The 18,718-nt window shown below is 39.0% G+C and overlaps 3 protein-coding genes across 5 annotated transcripts in view; 1 reads left to right on the top strand and 2 right to left on the bottom strand.

Annotated features, from left to right (window-relative positions):
• Nucleotides 1-4,922: 4,922 nt before the first annotated feature.
• Nucleotides 4,923-6,275, bottom strand: LOC131298249 (uncharacterized). Its single transcript, XM_058323615.1, has 2 exons — nt 6,067-6,275; nt 4,923-5,334 (listed from the first exon to the last, which is right to left on the bottom strand). The coding sequence occupies exons 1-2, from the start codon at nt 6,189-6,191 to the stop codon at nt 5,130-5,132; spliced, it is 330 nt and encodes a 109-aa protein (XP_058179598.1). The 5' UTR covers nt 6,192-6,275; the 3' UTR covers nt 4,923-5,129.
• Nucleotides 6,276-7,150: 875 nt separating this feature from the next.
• LOC131298145 (F-box protein At4g09920-like) overlaps nt 7,151-18,718 on the top strand; it is a 64,629-nt gene continuing 53,061 nt past the window's right edge. The window contains exons 1-3 of one of the 3 annotated variants that reach the window (XM_058323488.1): nt 7,151-8,140; nt 8,285-8,419; nt 8,501-8,994. In XM_058323488.1, coding sequence (XP_058179471.1) covers nt 7,184-8,140; nt 8,285-8,419; nt 8,501-8,683 — 1,275 coding nt within the window. In that variant the 5' untranslated portion in view covers nt 7,151-7,183 and the 3' untranslated portion in view covers nt 8,684-8,994. Of the gene's footprint in view, nt 8,141-8,284; nt 8,420-8,500; nt 8,995-15,267; nt 15,586-18,718 lie in introns of those variants that run through there. The other 2 variants (XM_058323497.1, XM_058323466.1) reach the window with 2 other exon arrangements.
• On the bottom strand, nt 16,925-18,717 carry LOC131298224 (F-box protein At3g07870-like). The gene is made up of 2 exons (XM_058323580.1): nt 18,227-18,717; nt 16,925-17,303 (listed from the first exon to the last, which is right to left on the bottom strand). Exons 1-2 carry the CDS (start codon nt 18,715-18,717, stop codon nt 17,171-17,173), a joined length of 624 nt encoding a protein of 207 aa, XP_058179563.1. The 3' UTR covers nt 16,925-17,170.

Here is an 18,718-nt window from a genome sequence, read left to right as displayed (position 1 = left end):
GAAACCATAGCAAAATCAAACATGCAGGGCGTATGCACAATTCATTTGCAAATCAAGGTCTAATGTAGATTCATATATAGCGTGTAGGAAAGCAACAAAACTTCAAGATCAACACAACAAAAACATCGAAAGAGTTTCTTTGAGAGCCCAAGTCATGCATGATAAGGTTACTTGCGACTCTAGCTTCTTAAAAGAGTTGAACTAACCCACAAAAGCTTACACATTTAACCAAAACAGGAAGTTTAAAGACGAGAACGGAAATGATTCTGGAGATAAGATTGAATTGCCAAAACTCGTCAACCCTCTTTTTGGCTGCATAAATTTTACCTCCATCCTTCACTCCTTTCGCCAAGTTTGCCACCAGCACTTGCTAGTCACTACTGGAACACAGATCATCAAGACTGTCACGCCCTCGATTTTCAACATAATTAAGTAGTACATTTCAATAAAAGAGAAACCTCGCATATCATATACGTTACCCAAATGAGTTTCCCACCTGTTTAATTTACAAACAAGTCCTTAAGTTTAGATAATTACAACTTTAGTCAAAAGAAAATTCAGTAATAATTAGTTACAAAACCACCTTTAACAAAATGAGATCTTCACAAAGATGACAAAATAACCAGTGATGTCAGCTTCCAAAAGTCTTTTACTGTCAAGCACATAATGCATGCAGTCTATTGCCCGGCATCAGAACCTGAAAAGAAAGATTTGGTTGAGCTACACTAGCCCAGTAGAAAATTCTAAACTCAAGCTATATGCAATTTGAATGAACCATGCACCGAGAATGAATGAGTACTGACAGATACGCCTATACCACAAATGACTACCAACAAGCTGCGAATTATCGCCTAAGAGTCCTAGACTTCACATCAATGTCACTAGCCGTTTACTTCTTTAACTAGTTACATTATTAAACTCACGTCATCTCACACTTGTCTATAATCAAATCAAAACATCTTATTATTCTCCGTATGATAGTACAATCTTTCTCGTGTCCACATTGATCTTCATTAAATCCCTTAATTGCAAAACCTTTCTTTTCCTTTAATCCGGTATTTCCCATCAAATAATCACTAGGGTCACCTCGGGTCTAGTTCCCTCGAGCGCAGGGTCACCCCGAGTCTTTTCCCTCAATAACAATAATCAGGTGGGGTCACCTTGGGTCTAGTTCCCTCGAGCGCAGGGTCACCCCAAGTCTTTTCCTCCAATAATATGAATCAGTTGGGTCACCTCGGGTCTAGTTCCCTCGAGCGCAGGGTCACCCCGAGTCTTTTCCCTCAATAACGACCACTTGGGTCACCTTTCACACTTTTCACAATCGACATCATTTCATAATCAATTTCATCATCCCTTTAACGGTTATACCACTGAATTTTAATTAATCATTACGTGACTCCACAAATATACATGTTCATGCCTTTTCATTAATTTAGCCATTCACATTTGACATAGCATACTAAGCCCGTACATATAATCCTACCATACTTTATCCGTTAGTTTCTACACTTGAGCCTCATAGAGAGAGTGTCAAAAGGATTAAAAGGCTTGACGAGTCGAGAGGACACGAGTTATTTCCTCATTTCAAACAATTCTTTCTCACATCAATTTTCACTTCAAGCATTCCAAACAATCTACCAATCTACCACGTTGACTACGTCTCAAACCGTTCCTAACTGTCATCCATATCAAGACTCGGACTAATTAATTATTACACGCCTATTCCTTTAAGTACACCATAACCTCACGCGTCCTCACCGTACCTCTAAGTACATTTCCCGTACCTTCACACGCCACATAGTAACCCATGACTAGACTTTACGATGCCTGATCATCTAGTTTCTATACTTGGAGTCCGTAAAAGCATGTACTAAACGAATCTAAGAAATTTACGAATCGAGAGAGGGAACGGATTGCAACACTACTCATCGAATCCCTAGACATGTTCACTCTAGTCCATTGGATGCCACTCTAAGTGAGAAATGAGTAATACTCATCAAAACACTTGGAAGAATACACAAACAAGCTCATTAGAGTCGATGAGAGGCTTTGACATGCAAGTTGAAAGATATAGGAAAGCAGCTGAAAGATACTGCAGCAGCTCAAATAAGCAGGTGAAAGCAGGTGAAACTTCTAGTCTCCTACCGGTAGGCAAGCAAGTCCTACCGGTAGAACTTGAAAACAGAAAGGCTAACATTCCGATAAAACCTAGACCTACCGGTAGGTGAACAAGTCCTACCGGTAGAAACTCCAATTCACGCAACCTACCGGTAGGCAAGAAATTCCTACCGGTAGAAGTTCGATACATGCTTGACCTACCGGTAGGTAAGGAATTCCTACCGGTAGAAGTTCGATACATTGAGCAGCTTTTGAGCTGCTGCTGTACGTTTGAGCTGGTTGACAAAATTTCTCAATCGTTCTACCGGTAGGGTAAAAGCTCCTACCGGTAGGAGGAGTTACTTACAGACGATTTCAACAGATTTCGACAGAAAATTTTAAGTTTCGATCCAATCTCAACGACAACCAATACCAGCTCGAATAAGGCATAAAAACACTCAAATAGCATATAAAGTGAGGTAGAATTCCCTACCTCGAAGTCGGAGCACGAAACCCAAGAAGTTACAAGCCCTAGCTTTCCGAAAACCTTGTTCCAACCGGAATACAACTTCTCCGAGCTCGAACCGGAGCGATACGGACCACAATACACGAGTAGAAGATGGAATGGAGGTTATTTGTTGTGGGTTTTGAATTTAGAGGTGAGTTTTTGGGTGAGGGAGTGAGAGAGGTAGAGAGAGCCGAGAGAGAGAACGGGAGAGAGAATGGGATGGGGTTTTGGGAATTATTTTCCCCTGGCACACACACACTTATACACACATGCACCTTATCACACTAACACCCACATATTTTAAACTCTTGCACATTGACCCACAATTAAAATAAACTCAATCAATTTCACATTTTATTTTATTATTATTTTTTTTTTTTTTAAAATGTTCAAATAATATCCGAAAAAATACGGGTCCTTACAAAGACCATTGTAATCGGGGTCGGATAATAAATCTAGATCCGAATCTTCATTTTCCTCCTTCAAGAAAAGAGCCCTAGTCTCCTCCTTCAACAGTCATAATGTCAAGAGTGTAATTTCAGAGAAATAAAAATCCTAATCTCCTGGACAATTATGCACGGTACATTTATTGATGCAATCCAAAAAGTTTCTGTATGAGAAATTTGAGTATGAAACAAGAAGCTGTGCAGCCGTGGTGTTCTATCAGAACCTCAGATAACCAAGTCGAAGCAGTAAGTAGAAATAAGCAATGAATCAACTTTAGGAAACTGAGTCGAAGCAGTTGAGATAGGTAGAAGGGACGAGAGAATCAAAACAGGCAGTTAATACAAATTGAAGAATAAGAAACTGAAACGGTTGAGAGAGATTGGTAATCAAAGAAGAAATCCTTTTTCATCTTGTTGATTGATAGTTCCACTGCATTTTTTCTGTTCGACGTGCTTAAGTAAATAATTAAGTACTTGACCATATTCTAATACATCTCATCTTTCAATACCAGTAGAATTATACAATACCAAAAGATATGACTGGTTTCACCTACTATAAGCAAATTATTCATGCAATTTAACGAGCTTCACAGGAAAATTAACTTGAATATTTCCATCTAACATTCCACACGATCATAGACCTTTCAACTTGAACACCAATAAGAAAAAGAATGTCTTCTTTGATGAATCATGGCTTGACATGTCTCTACGAAGTTGCATGGCGTTGTAGATTATCATGGCTGTACATGTTGTGTCGGGTGCCAAAACTACTTGGACATGCTTATTTTTGGATACATCTAAAAGTGTGTCCTACACTTCTTCAACGTGTCAAAAGTTTATGTGGAGTCACATGGTTCCTGGTACATGTTTGTTTTGAACTTGTCATGCACAAGTCTTGGATTCATATGATTCTCAAGATCAAGAACACCACAATACAACTAAATATTCTTGTTTGGCAATGTTTTGCTCCCGGAGGTAAAATATTGTTCTCAAGCAACATTGAGCACTGCGATGCATACTTATTTAGTTCGAACAAACCATATTGGTGAAGAAATGCTAGTTGGATGCCCAATTAGGCTCGTTGGACACATTCCATTCCTGCCGTTTAAATACTTCATCGTCCAGTGCAAATTCTGGACACAGGAGCAGAATAAACATACATGCTTGCTAAACAGACTGAAATATGAAGTTTTCATTCAGACATCTGAAGAACGAATTGTGAACATTATCTTGAGACTAGTACTCGGCATGAATTAAGTCTATTTCTGTCCAAGAGAAGACAAAATGGAACACATTTATCCACTAAGAATTTCTACGTCTCCATAGCAATTTTTGCAAAAGTTGCCGTTAGAAGGGTATTTATGTTTTCAGGAACCATAGAATGTAGCAGCTGAACTACAGGGAAAACTTAAGGCACATCGAGCACAAGCATGCAATTTACATACCACGCAAGGAGAATTCAACAATGAACTAGTACACAATTACCTTGATGTGATGTTCAACACTTCCAGATCATCATCTGTCACCATATCCTTGAGCGAAATGAAGCTTGGAATGTGAGCAATGGCTTTGACCCCACGAACATTTACACACCTTTGTGAACATTTGAAACATTTGTCTTTGGACTGAAACCCAAACCAGAATCAATAAACTTTCGGAACTCTCATCAGTTTGCGTAGGAATCAGAAGGTTTATAAACTCCCCTGTGATCGGATTACACACCATAAAGGGATCGTTAAGTGATGGCTCGGACAAACAAAGCAATCTGTTGCAAGAATTCACTACATTGAGCATGTGATCTTTGGGCCTCAACTTGATGCACCGCTTTCTTTTAACCCCACCTTTAGAATTACAATCCACATTGGCATAACCAATTCTGCATTGCGCAGTGGGATCTTTAACTTGGTTTCAAGCTTCATATGACGATCGCAGTACTCCCTTTCAAAACCGGAGCTGTCTTCCTGTGGCTCAACCAAGTAAAGGTTTCTTGATACATAGGTACTGGACGAGAATCGAATAAGAGGAAACGCCTCTGCTCGCTCGAAGTGCAGCCTTGCAAACTCAGGGTCCGAGATTAGTTAACGCCAAGGCTTACACACACATCTGCATTTAAGTAGGCTCTTTGTAGAGAGTCTTAGCAGATTATCAAACGAGATAGGCTCTGGGAGGTCTACAAAGGAAGGACCCAAGTAGTGATTTTGCTGTTTTCCAAGTTGGTCTGCTTCTTTGTGGACTTTAAGGTTGTTGAGACCCTTGGGTTTTCTTCCTCTTTTCATGGATGTCCTGTAAGATTATCTAATGCGTTTAGTTCTAAAAAGGGTATGACACTACAGCTGAATATGAGATTATCAGATGATGTTCTTAATCCTCCTTTCTAACATTAACAACTCATTTACACTATTAACTGAAATTTATGTTGTGATTTTCAAGTGTCACACCACAACGGAAGCACGCCACAAAATTAAACATGAACAAAGGTTCCGTTTGTTTGGACGTAAAATATTTTTCTGAAAAATATTTGACTTATTTTTTGATGTTTGGTTGTGCAATAATGGCTGAAAATGTTTTCTTCTTGAAAGGTGGCAAGTCATTTTCCGAACTTCGCTTCGCTGCTCGACAAACAATTACGTTACTTTACTGAGCACTCCCATAGCACCAATCTTATCAACCTATGACCTAATCATGTGCTTTCTCATCAAAGACTGACAAATTTTGTATACCCACATACATCATTTTATAACTATCAACCAAACACCTGAAAATAGAAACGAAACTTTTGTTTTTTGCAAAATCACAAGGACAATATATATGTACATACATTCATACCGACATACATCATTTTACAACTATCAACCAAACAATGAAAAATAGAAACGAAACTTTTGTTTCTTGCAAAATTATTTTACACGGGAAATCTTTTATATCAGAAAACATTTTACTTTGAAACAAATGGAGGAGCCAAAGAAAAAAAATACAAAGAACACAGAATTTCCGTGGTTCGGTTTCAATACCTACCTGACGGACAAAAGAGAAATTGTGTTTATCTCACACACCCACTTAAATACCGAACACACCTCGGTATCGATAGAGTAGGTTTGCGCCTTTGTTTGGCCGGAGAAAACCCAAGCCTTGACGTCCATGGCTGCCTTGTATTCCTTTTCCGCGAGGACTTCATTTAGGAAAAGACTCCTTATCCTAGCTCACAAATTTTTTTTTTTTTCCATAATGAATTCTCCTTTATTAGGAATTCTGTATCAATGATCATCTCCAATGTAAATAAGGCTTCCAAATTGACGGGCCCACATTTTCCACATGGGTGGACCATGTGGATGTAGAATTATGTGGCATATGGGTATGTCGTTTTCGTACCAACAATAAATTTACAAAACAATGAATTAATTAATATCCCAAAGAATAGTGGTTAAGTCCGAAGAATAGTGGTTAAGTTCAGGATCATCTACGAAGAGTAAAATGCTAAGTTGCTGCAGTTTCAGTTGGTTTCTAATTTAATTATGAAAAGGATCGAAAGTTTGAATTTTTGATTTGATTAAACTAAAAGTAAATTAGAAAGCGATTAAAGGTTTTGAAAGAAGGGACTAGGGTTTTCAATTCAACCTCCCCTTGTAATAATAGAATTGTAGCAAGTCTAGGATTTCATTCAACTTGTAACCTAACCGGCCACCGTTAGGGTAGCAATTCCTATCGATAATTACCAAAAATATTAACACGACTCCCACTCCGTACAGTACAGAATAGGCTAACACAACACGGCACGGCATGGATCGTTTCACTGGATTTAACCAACGGCTTGATTTAAGTGGCCAATGGTTTGTTTTTTTTTAATTAAGGGTAATAAATCCTCTCCTTTTCTTTTCTTCTTTGTTCTTTTCTTCTGCTCTTGTTGTTGCTCCGTTTTATTTTCTTTGGCTTTTCTGCTCAATCAGTCTTTCTGTCTCCTTAGGATCTTCTTTTCTTTTCTTTTCTTTTTCTCGTTCTTTTTTTTATCCTTCTAATTATTCGCCTGCTCTGCCCCCGCATGTTTTTGGGTTTCCCGTTTCTTCCTGATCTCCTCCAGAGAGAAAAAACCTCTCTTGCTATTCAAAATTTGTAGGCAGATACCCTTAGAGAAATCATGGGTTCAATCTTAGAAGTTTCAGAGGAGACGTACGAAGATAGGATCAGCAACTTACCCAACAGTCTTATTGCTCAAATCCTCTCCTATCTTCCCACAAAATACGCAGTGGCAACTAGTGTCCTATCGACAAGATGGAAACAACTATGGACTTCAATCACCAGTTTGGACTTTGATGATATGTTAACGTCATGTCCTCAAAACAAAAGTACCGATCCATCGCTGCAGAGGAGTTTTACGAGTTTTGTGGGTAGAGTATTGTTGCATCATGTTTCATGCGTGCAGAGGTTCCGTCTCAAATGCAGTCGAAGTTATAAGGCTTCACTTGTTAACGGATGGATTGCTGATGCATTATTGCGAAATGTTCGAGAACTTGATCTGTCCATCTGGATGGGACATTCTACTAAGCTGCCTCAGGACCTCTTTACTTGCAGAACTCTGGTGGTATTAAAACTGGATACTTATTATTGTGATATGAATAATGTACCTACTTTGGTTTCTCTACCAAGTCTCAGGATTCTACATCTTAAAGGTATCAGATTTGTAGATGATGACTCAATCAACAGGTTCCTCTTTGGCTGCCCCGTGCTTGAAGAGCTTAGCATGAGGCGATGTGTTGGGGGAAATGTTAGTGTGATTAAAATTGTTGCGCCTATGCTCACGAGCTTGTTTATGAATGATAATTTGTTTGGTTACATAAGTCCACCCCATGGTTTTGAGTGCAAGATTGTGCTTAACACCCCGGCACTTTTATACCTCACGATCAGCAGTTCTGAAACGAACGGTTTTTATTTAGTTGAAAGCTTACATCATCTCATTAGGGCTGATATTTTTTTATATGATACTTCTGGTATGGTATCAATTGTCACTGATGGTTCAGCTATCTCCAAAGCTCTAACTGATCTTCTCGAGGGGATATCCAACGTACAATTTCTACACTTAGGTTTCTCGATGGAGGTATAATTGCTTATATCTGATCTTTTGGTATAGTTAATTGCAAGTTGGTTGTATGACTTGTATCTAATGTTAATTTGCAAGTTAAATTTGCCTATCATCCTCTACTCTCTAGCATCTGACTCACTTACGTGTTTTTGTATAAAGGTGCGTGATTGTCAACTACCAAAGTTCCCTAACATGACTTGCTTGGAGCTTGGTGACATTCATGATGTTGAATGGAAATTTCTGCTGGAGCTTCTGAAGAACTCCCCGCGTCTAGAAACCCTTGTTTTCAAAGAGGTGAGTTGAGAAGTAATCTTTTCTTATGAAAGTATCAAAGCAGCATGCACTCGTCACCTTATCCAATTTTTCTCTATCTAGGGTACTGTCTTGGAGATGATTGTGATGTGTTTGCAAGATTGCGTTGGAGTCCAGCTCGGGATATTCCTTCTTGCTTGCTCTTTCACCTCAAGGAAATTGAAATTTTTGACTTCAGTGGGGAGAAAGAAGAGTGGGAGATGGGGGACCATTTTCTACAAAATGCAAAGGTTTTGGAGAAGGTGAACATTGATCATGGTTATCGGGGTTCAAAATGGACAATACATGCCTCAAGGGAATCGAAATTAGTAACTTGTGATATGCTTCTGGTTGTGTTTATTATTATCGGTATGGTCTTGCTAACCTCCGTCCTACACCCTTTGGGCAGAGGTTAGAATAATCCTTATAGCTATAAACACAATCAAAAACAACATATTACAAGTTACCCTTCCGGTGAAGTTGGTGAATTGGCATCTGCTCTGTTGAAGTTTTGATAGCTATGATTTGGCTTCAAACCTGTGATCGATCGATAAAGGCATCGCGTTTATTTTTTGTTTTGACAATATTTGTCTTTTCAACCTCCTTGGGGTTTCAGTATTTTTATGGAATGAACTGGTTAGAAGAGGATTAGTTAGTGCTACCAATATATTATGTTGATAAATCTCTTTTATTGTTACAGTTTTTGCTTTCGGCTTCTGCGCCAAAGACAATTGAAAAAAAAAGAAAAGAAAAGAAAAGAAAAACCTCGCTTTCGATAAATACGAGCCTCGCACACAAGCAACAGTATTAGACTACGAAAATAGGTGGTAAAAACTACTTTGGGGCCAGTCCGTACTGAGCCTCACTCTGATTTTGATTTTAATTTTAATTGAGACCCCCGCAAGTAGGCAGTGTGATTAGTCCCCCAGAATTAGTCGATGTGCGCGTAAGCTAGCCCGGAAACCTGAGTTATAAATATAAAGAAGAGCGTTTGCAAACACTTTATTTGGAAATTAATCCTCCACATTGGTCCCATGCTTGAAAGATCTTTTATTTAGAAGGAATCTATGGAGGAAACCATAGCAAAACCAAATATGCAGGACGTATGCACAATTCATTTGCAGGTCAAGGTATAATGTAGATTCATATATAGCATGTAGGAAAGCAACAGAACTTCAAGATCAACACAACAAAAACATCGAAAGAGTTTCTTTGAGAGCCCAAGTCAAACCCACAAAAGGTAATACATGTAACCAAAACAGGAAGTTTACTGAGAGAACGGAAATGATTCTGGGACATATGCTTGAATTGCCAAAACTCCTCAACCCTCTTTTTGGCAGCATAAATTTTACCTGCATCACTTGCTCCTTTCGTCAAGTTCGCCACCAGCACTTGCTAGTCGCTTCCGTAATAAATATCTCCATCTTCTAGATCGGATAATAAACCAAAATCTGAATCCAAATCTTCAATTTCCAAGAAAAGAGCCTTAGTCTCCCCCTGTAATTTGAACCCTGCACACCTATATCAACAGTCATAATGTCAAGAGTGTTATTTCGAACAAATAAAGATCTTAACCTCGGAAACCAAACTCCTTGGACATGCTTTCTTTGGAGGCTTCTAAAAGCATGTCCGACACTTATTCAATGTGTCTAAAGCAGAAATTAGTGCATAGTGTCAGACACTTTATCGACAGCTTCACTTCTTGTAGTCTTCAAATGCAACCTAGGTGATGAATCTCTTCATCACAACAGTTCTACATGGTGAATCTCTTCATCATATCATTGCCTTGCAGTTCTATAGGATGAATCTCTTGATCCTGACAATGCGTTACTCAAATAAGCCTGGCTCAACGAAAAGAAAATATCACAGTTTTACGCACTTACAAAGCTTTATAGGATTGCATGGCTTTTATGCTTTAAGTTGTGTCACATGGTTCCCGGTACATGTTTTGAACTTGTTATGCACAAGTCTTGGATTTTTCTGATTTCAACATCAAGAACACCAGGATACAACTAAAAATTCTTGTTTAGCAGTGTTTTGTTTCCTAAGGTAAAATATTGTTCTCAAGCAACATTGAGCACTATCATGCGTACTTATTTAATTTGAACAAACTGTATTGCTCAAGTAATGAAAAAGAGGAGTTGCGGCATGCTTTGCTAGTTGGATGTCCAATTCGGCTCTTCGACACATTCCATTCCTGCCATTTAAGTACTCATCATCCAATGCAAATTCTAGACACAGGAGCAGGATAAACATACATGCTTGCTAAGCAAATATGGGACACATCTCATCTCCTTCAAAAAATGGAGCATGTGGCGTTATCTGGTAATAGCCAAAGTAAATCTACAACCATTAATAACCATTATATCAATTTTACTTCCACTAGACATCAACTAGATACCAAGAGAGAGTATTGTAACGAAAGCAAACTAAACAGACTATAATATGAAGTTATCGCGAACAGAATAAAATGTTAACATGATCCTGAGGCTGAGAGTAGTACTCTGCAAGTCTATTTCTGTCCGAGAGAAGATATAAAGCAGCACATTTATCCATAAAGAATTTCTCAGTCTCCATAGCAAAATTGTTTGCAGTAACAGCAGAATACAGCAGCTGAACTACAGGGAAAACTTAAAGCGCATTGAGCACAAGCATACAATTACAAATCAGGTAAGAACAATTCAACAATGAACTAGTACACCATTACCTCGATGTCCTGATGATCAACACTTCCAGATCATCATACGTCACCGTATCCTTGAGTGAGATGAAGCTTGGAATGTGAGCAATGGCTTCGTATTTTGATTTAATCCCACGAACCTTTAGAAACTTCGGAGAGCTGCACTGTTCTTTGACGTTCAAATGGAACACAGTGTTGCTCAAACGATGAAAAAACAGTATGGCTCCGCTTCTCAAGTAACTAATTGGTTCATATAAACCACGAAGACACCTCGCATGACCAGTTTTTGTACCAATGCAAAATGCTTTCTTCCAAGATTCTTGAACACCGTATTTTTCCATCATCCATAAGTCGATATATCCAGAATCCGAACAATCACACAGGCAAAGTCTGCCTCTCAACGTCCCCAAGGACATATTCCGCAACATATCCAAGCTCATCTCCTCATTGTCAAATGGAGGTTGTGGAACTGATTCGAACCTCTCCATGTCGAAATTGAATGAAATTATGTAATCCGAGATGTTGATGTCGATAAAAAGCCAATGAAGAGAACCACTTAGATACGTTGGGAATTCTAGGTATGAGCAAGGTGCATAACCGATCCTTTTCCATGACCCTGTGCCAAGAGTATGTATCTCAGCCACCCTTCCGCTATAAAATTCTCTGCCTGTAATGGGTTCACGGATTCGTTCATAAGGTCGTTCCTGTCGATCAAACATCCTGATCACTTTATACTCATTTGTCTTTGGACTGAAACCCAAACCAGAATCAATTAACTTTTTGGAACTCTCGTCAGCTTGCGTAGGAACTGGAAGGTTTATAAACTCCCCCGTGATAGGATTACACACCATAAAGGTTTCGTTAAGTGATGGCGCAGACAAACAAAGCAATCCGTTGCAAGAATTCACTACATTGAACTTGTGTTCTTTGGGCCTCAATTTGATGCACCGCTTTCGTTTAACACCACCTTTAGAACTACAACCCACATTAGCATCACCTTCACCATTCATCACCAATTCTGCATTGCGAAGCGGGATCTTAAACTTGGTTTCAAGCTTCATTTGAAAATGGCTCTCAAAACCAGGGTTGTCTTCAGGTGGCTCAACCAAGTAAAGGTTTCTTGATATGTGGGTACGGGACGAGGACCGAATCAGAGGAAACGCCTCTGCTCGCTCAAAGTGCAGCCTCGCAAATTCTGGGTCCGAGATTAGATTACGCCAAGGCTTACATACACATCTGCATATGAGCAGCCTCTTTGTAGAGAGTCTTAGCAGAATGTCAAATGAGATAGGCTTTGGGAGGTCTTCTAAGGAAGGACCCAAGTACTGATTTTGCTGTTTTTCAAGTTGGTCTGCTTCTTTGGCGACTTTAAGGGTGTCGAGACCCTTGAGTTTTCTTCCTCTTTTCATGAATTTCCTGTGAGATTATCTAATGCGTTTAGTTCTAAAAGGGTATAACAGCTGAATATGAGATTTACAGATGATGATCTCAATCCTCCTTTCCTTTCTAACATTAACAACTCCTGTAGACTATTGCTGAAATTTAGTTCTAATAGATAGATATATCAAACTCAGTAGACACCTAAAACACAAATGCATAGAGAATTAATGAATCTTCTTTTACCAAAAAAAAAATAGAGAATTATGTGGCATATGCAAAATTCTAAAATTTTTCCAACCGTTAAACCTTCTTTTTTTTTTCTTTTTAACCTTGCTTTCAGTTGGTTCTTTTTGGAAAGTCTTATTTTTCTATCTAGTTTTCAATTTAATTATTTTCCCCAATTTTCTGGACTTTTTAATTTTCCTAGGGTTTCTACGTTTCAAACGTGTATAAGGGTTTGCAACCTAATGTTTATGCAGTTTTTTGATCAATACTTTTCAGACTTTGTCTTTTTCTCTCGTAAATTCGAGTTTATTATTCATTTGATTATTGTGCAACTAATCTCTTTGTTAATTCCGCTGCGTCACTTACCACTAGGACAACCCCTAGATGTGTACAATGGATGCAATCTTTTAAAAAATTTCTAACCGTGAAACCCTTTTCTTCTTCTTCTTCTTCTTTTTTTCCTTTTTGGAACCTTGCTTGATAGGTAAGATAATGCAGTATAGAGGAATTTGTAGATTTCTTCAAAAATTCGTAACACTCAACGCATGAGTTCACTGCTAGTATATGAACAAGCATGTGTATAGAGAGAGAGAGAGAGAGAGAGAGAGAGAGAGAGAGAGAGAGAGAGAGTTTTACCGGAATGCAATTCGACCAAACTTTAAAAAGAAAACCACCGAGAAGCCCAATAGGAAGCTCCAAGTAGAATCATGAAAAGAGAGGTGACAAAGCCTTGGTTCGGAGGTCAGAATTAAACAGAGGGAAGCCATCTTATGGCGGGAAATCAATGCAAAAAATGATTTGGCGGGAAATGGATGCGAATGCTTTGGCGCAAGGAAGAAGTGGGAATGATTGTTCGGGGTGTTTCCACTAACAAAAAATACTAAAAACTTAACGTATTTTATTATTTTGATTCCGCTAACAAAAAAAATTCGGCATTTTACCATCTCGTTTCTACTAACAAAAAAAATTGTCAACAAAAATTGTTTTGCAACAGTAACTCTACGGATCTATCAACAACTTATTCACTACCGGAAACAACTTGACATTTCTCAATAATTTATTCACTACCAGAAACACCTAACAATTTCTCAAACATAAATAAAAATCAGTTGAATAACTGAAAGAATTTTAACATCCATTGATCTCACTTAGGAAGGGTATTTTGGTAGTTCCCCTACTCTATGGTCATGAGCTCTAGGGGTAGCCCATGGGCCACATGAACATACATTTGCATACACGAACTGCATATACAACCTATTAGTTATTTATCATATGGCATATCCATTCTCCCTTGACTTCTAGGGAATGGGAATAGTATTATGTGTTGTGCAGCATATAAACTGATGAAACTTCCATTTTATGAATGGTTTCCCAAACATTTTTGGGTTTCCCGTTTCTTCCTCATTTCCTCCATCTCTGAGTGAAAAAACCCCTTTTGCTATTCGAAATTTGTAGGTAGATGCAGATACCCTGAGAGAAATCATGGGTTCAATCTTAAAAAGGCAGAAGCTTTCAGATGAGCAGTATGAAGATAGGATCAGCAACTTAACCAACAGTCTTGTTGCTCAAATCCTCTCCCGTCTTCCCACAAATGCGCAGTGTCAACTAGTGTCCTATCGACAAGATGGAGACAATTATGGACTTCAATCACCAGTTTCGATATTGATGATAAGTTATTGTTATGTCCTCAAAACAAAAGTACTGATCCATTGCTGCAGAGGAGTTTCACGAGTTTTGTGGGTCGAGTATTGTTGCATCATGTTTCATGCGTACAGAGGTTCCGTCTCAAGTGCAGTCAAAGTTATCATGCTTCACTTGTTAATGGATGGATTGCTGATACATTATTGCGAAATGTTCGAGAACTTGATCTTGATTTTTCCTTCGGGATGGAACATTCTACTATGCTGCCTCAGGACCTCTTTACTTGTAGAACTCTGGTGGTATTAAAACTGAATACTTATGGTGTTATGATTACTGTACCTACTTCGGTTTCTCTACCAAGTCTCAGAAATCTGCATCTTGGTTGTATCAGATTTGTAGATGATGACTCAATCAACAGGTTCCTCTTTGGCTGCCCCGTGCTTGAAGAGCTGAGAATGATTCGATGTGTGGGTATGATTAACATTAATTGTTGCGCCTATGCTCACGAGCTTGTTTATGCAGGGTTGTTTGTGTGGTGACAGAAGGCCGCATCATGGTTTTGGGCGCAAGATTGTGCTTGACACCCGGACACTTTTATACCTCACGATAAGCAATTCTCCAGAGAGCGGTTGTTATTTAGTTGAAAACTTACATCATCTCATTAGAGCTGATATTTCTTTATATGCTGATGATGCTTCAGCTATATCTAAAGCTCTAACTGATCTTCCAAAGGGGATGTCCAACGTATGATTTCTACAATTAAGTTGCTTTATTGAGGTATAATTGCTTATATCTGATCTGTTGGTATAGTTAACTGCTGACCTAATCTTCAGTGACCACCCATTGTTGAATCCATTGTTTGCTAGTTAAATTTACCTATCATTCTCTACCCTCTAGCATTTGACTTACTTGTTCATGGGTAAAGGATACTTTTATCCGTGATTGTCAACTACCAAAGCTCCCTCATATGACTTGCGTGGAGCTTGGTGACCTTCATTATGGTCGATGGGAATTTCTGCTAGTGTTGCTGGAGAACTCCCCGCATCTGGAAACCCCTGTTTTTCAAAGAGGTGAGTTGAGAAGTATTCTTTTGTTATGAAAGTATCTAAGTAGCATGCACTTGTCACCTTATCCAATTTTCTCTATACAGGTTCTTGGAGATGATTGTGAAGTGTTTACCCAATTGCTTTGGAAGTCAGCTCGGAATGTGCCTTCTTGTTTGCTCTCTCACCTCAAGGAAATTGAAATTAGATATTTTGGAGGGGAGAAAGAAGAGTGGGAAGTGGTGGAGTATTTCCTGGACAATGCAGAAGTTTTGGAGAAGGTGAACATGCATTATGCCAGTTCAGAAAGAAAGTGGACAATACAGATCAGATAGTGACACAAAGCATGGGCTTCAGGGTTTGTAGGCAACTTTGGATGATTCCAATCTTCTCAAGCACTTTTTCATGGCGCAACACTGCATTTATCGGATTTGCTTTGGATATTGTATTTGAAAGCTCCTTTGAGAAAGGATTTGTTGTTTGCTTCCAGTTGTATGTTTTTGATATATATCGTCGATTAATGGTACGATTGAAGCTCGTAAAACAGATTTATTATGTTCAATCTTGTTCTTGGCATAGTGTGATGGCCCCATGGTTCATATTTCAACGGGTGTATTGCGTAACCAAACCGAATCGAACCTTGTGTCTTAATTAATTGTGGTCTGCAACAAGGGGTTTTCCATGTCTCAATGATTTTCAGTATCTTACTTTTTTCTTGCGTTGCTTAATTAGGGGTCGTAACTGACGAGTATCTTTATTGATGAGTCCTCCAGCATGTTACTTAAGAAGAGGTCCTCGTAACCCAATAACACCCTCTCTTTATAAGCTTACAACATTTTAGCAGATCCAGATCATTAAGAAATTCTAAATCAAACTGGCATTTACACCAACATCCTCCCGAGTTTAGTGCATTAGACATACGGGAGGAATCTTCCATCACCGTTTGCGCTTCCCTTCGCAATTCGTCCCGTCATTACTTCGTACACAACAGCCCCCGGTCTCAACTCGTCCAAAACTCCGCAGCAAACCCAGAAACAACCTAACCCGATTGTTGGCCGCCACTATCCTTCTGCCAATGACCACAATTAAGACATGTAAGTGTGCTTTAAAATTACGGACGGGTATTTTAGGTACTACAAGAGCCTTTTGCGAAACACTTTATTTGGAAATTTATCCTCAACATTGGTCCCAGGCTTGAAGATCTTTTATTCAGAAGGAATATGTAGTGGGCCGAACCATAAGAGGTACGCCGCTCCTACTAATCCTAGATCTTCCTTACCTTTCTTCCACCTCCAGCAACTTACTTAACCATCTGAGTTCCTTCCCAGTCAATTCCGACTGGTTAGGCACTAACATGGGGGTTACTTGTGCAAGCAAGACTGCACGGACGAGCCCAAACCAGATTTGCACCAGAGCACCACCAAGCCAACACCCCACATAATATATAGAGGAAACCATAGCAAAATCAAACTTGCAGGGCGTATGCACAATTGATTTGCAAATCAAGGTCTAGTGTAGATTCATTTTTTTTGAACGGCATCTAGTGTAGATTCATAGCATGTAGGAAAGCAACAAAACTTCAAGATCAACACAACAAAAATAACATAATAAACAAGCTCAAACCCACAAAAGGTAATACATGTAACCAAAACAAGAAGTTCACTGAGAGAACGGAAATGATTCTGGACATAAGCTTGAATTGCCAAAACTCCTCAACCTCGTTTTGGCTGCATAAATTTTACCTCCATCACTCGCTCCTTTCATCAAGTTTGCCACCAGCACTTGCTAGTCGCTTCCGGTAGAATCACTGTACTGGAGATCGTAAAATATTTCGAAATCTGAATCAAAATCTGGATCGAAATCTTCAATTTCCAAGAAAAGAGCCCTAGTCTCCCCCTGTAATTTGAACCCTGCACACCTATATCAACAGTCAAACGTCAAGAGTGTAATTTCAAACAAATAAAAATCTTAGTCTCAGAAACCAAACTCCTTTGACGTGCTTTTTTTGGACACGTCTAAAAGCGTGTCCGACACTTATTCAACGTGTCTAAAGCAAAAATTAGTGCATAGTGTCAGACAATTTATCGACAGGTTCACTTCTTGTAGTCTTCGAACGCAACCCATGTGATGAATGTCTTCATCACAACAGTTCTACATGGTGAATCTGTTGATCATATCATTATCTTGTAGTTCTATACGATGAATCTCTTGATCCTGACAATGTCTTTACTCAAATAAGCCTGGCTCAACAAAAAGAAAATATCACAGTTTTACGCACTAACATGGCTTTATAGGATTGTATGGCTTTTATGCTTTATGTTGTATCACATGGTTCCCGGTGCATGTTTTGAACTTGCTATGCACAAGTCTTGGATTCATCTGATTCTCAACAACAAGAACACCAGGATACAACTAAAAATTCTTGTTTTGCAATATTTTGTTTCCTAAGGTAAATATTGTTCTCAAGCAACATTGCCAGGGATGTCCAATTAGGCTCGTTTGACACATTCCATTCCTGCCATTTAAGTACTACTCATCGTCCAATGCAAATTCTAGACACATGAACAGAACAAAGATAGATGCTTGCTAAGCAAATATGGGACACCAAGAGAAAGTATCATCTCCTTAAAAAAATGGAGCATGTGCCGATACCAAGAGAAAGTATTGTAACGAAAGCAAACTAAACAGACTAAAATATGGAGTTTTCGTGTACAGAATAAAATAGGAACGTGATCAGAATGTTGCAGCTCAACTACTGGGGAAACTTAAAGCGCATCGAGCACAAGCATGCAATTACAAATCAGGTAAGAACAATTCAACAATGAACTAGTACACCATTACCTTGATGTGATGTTCAACACTTCCCGATCATCATCCGTCACCGTATCCTTGAGTGAAATGAAGCTTGGAATGTGAGCAATGGCTTCAAATTTTGATTTAATCCCACGAACCTTTAGAAACTTCGGAGAGCTGAACTGTTCTTTGACGTCAAAATGGAACACAGTTTTGCTCAAACGATGAAAAAACAGTATGGCTCCGCTTCTCAAGTAACTCATTGGTTCATATAAACCACGAAGCCACCTTGCATCATCAGTGTGTGTACCAATAGAAAAAGCTCTCTTCCAAGATTCTTGAACACCGTATTTTTCCATCACCCATAAGTCGATGTATCCATAACACGAACAATCACACAGGCAAAGCGTGCCTCTCAACGTCCCCAAGGACATATTCCGCAACACATCCAAGCTCATCTCCCCAAAGTGAAGTGGAGGTTGCCGATCAAAAACAAAAAAGTCACGGGCAGGTTGTGGAACTGATTCGAACCTCCCCATG

Source organism: Rhododendron vialii, chromosome 1a (assembly GCF_030253575.1).
Source record: "Rhododendron vialii isolate Sample 1 chromosome 1a, ASM3025357v1".
Lineage (NCBI taxonomy): Eukaryota > Viridiplantae > Streptophyta > Magnoliopsida > Ericales > Ericaceae > Rhododendron > Rhododendron vialii.
The sequence above is the reverse complement of the archived record's forward strand: the minus strand, read 5'-3'. Positions and strand labels throughout refer to the sequence as shown.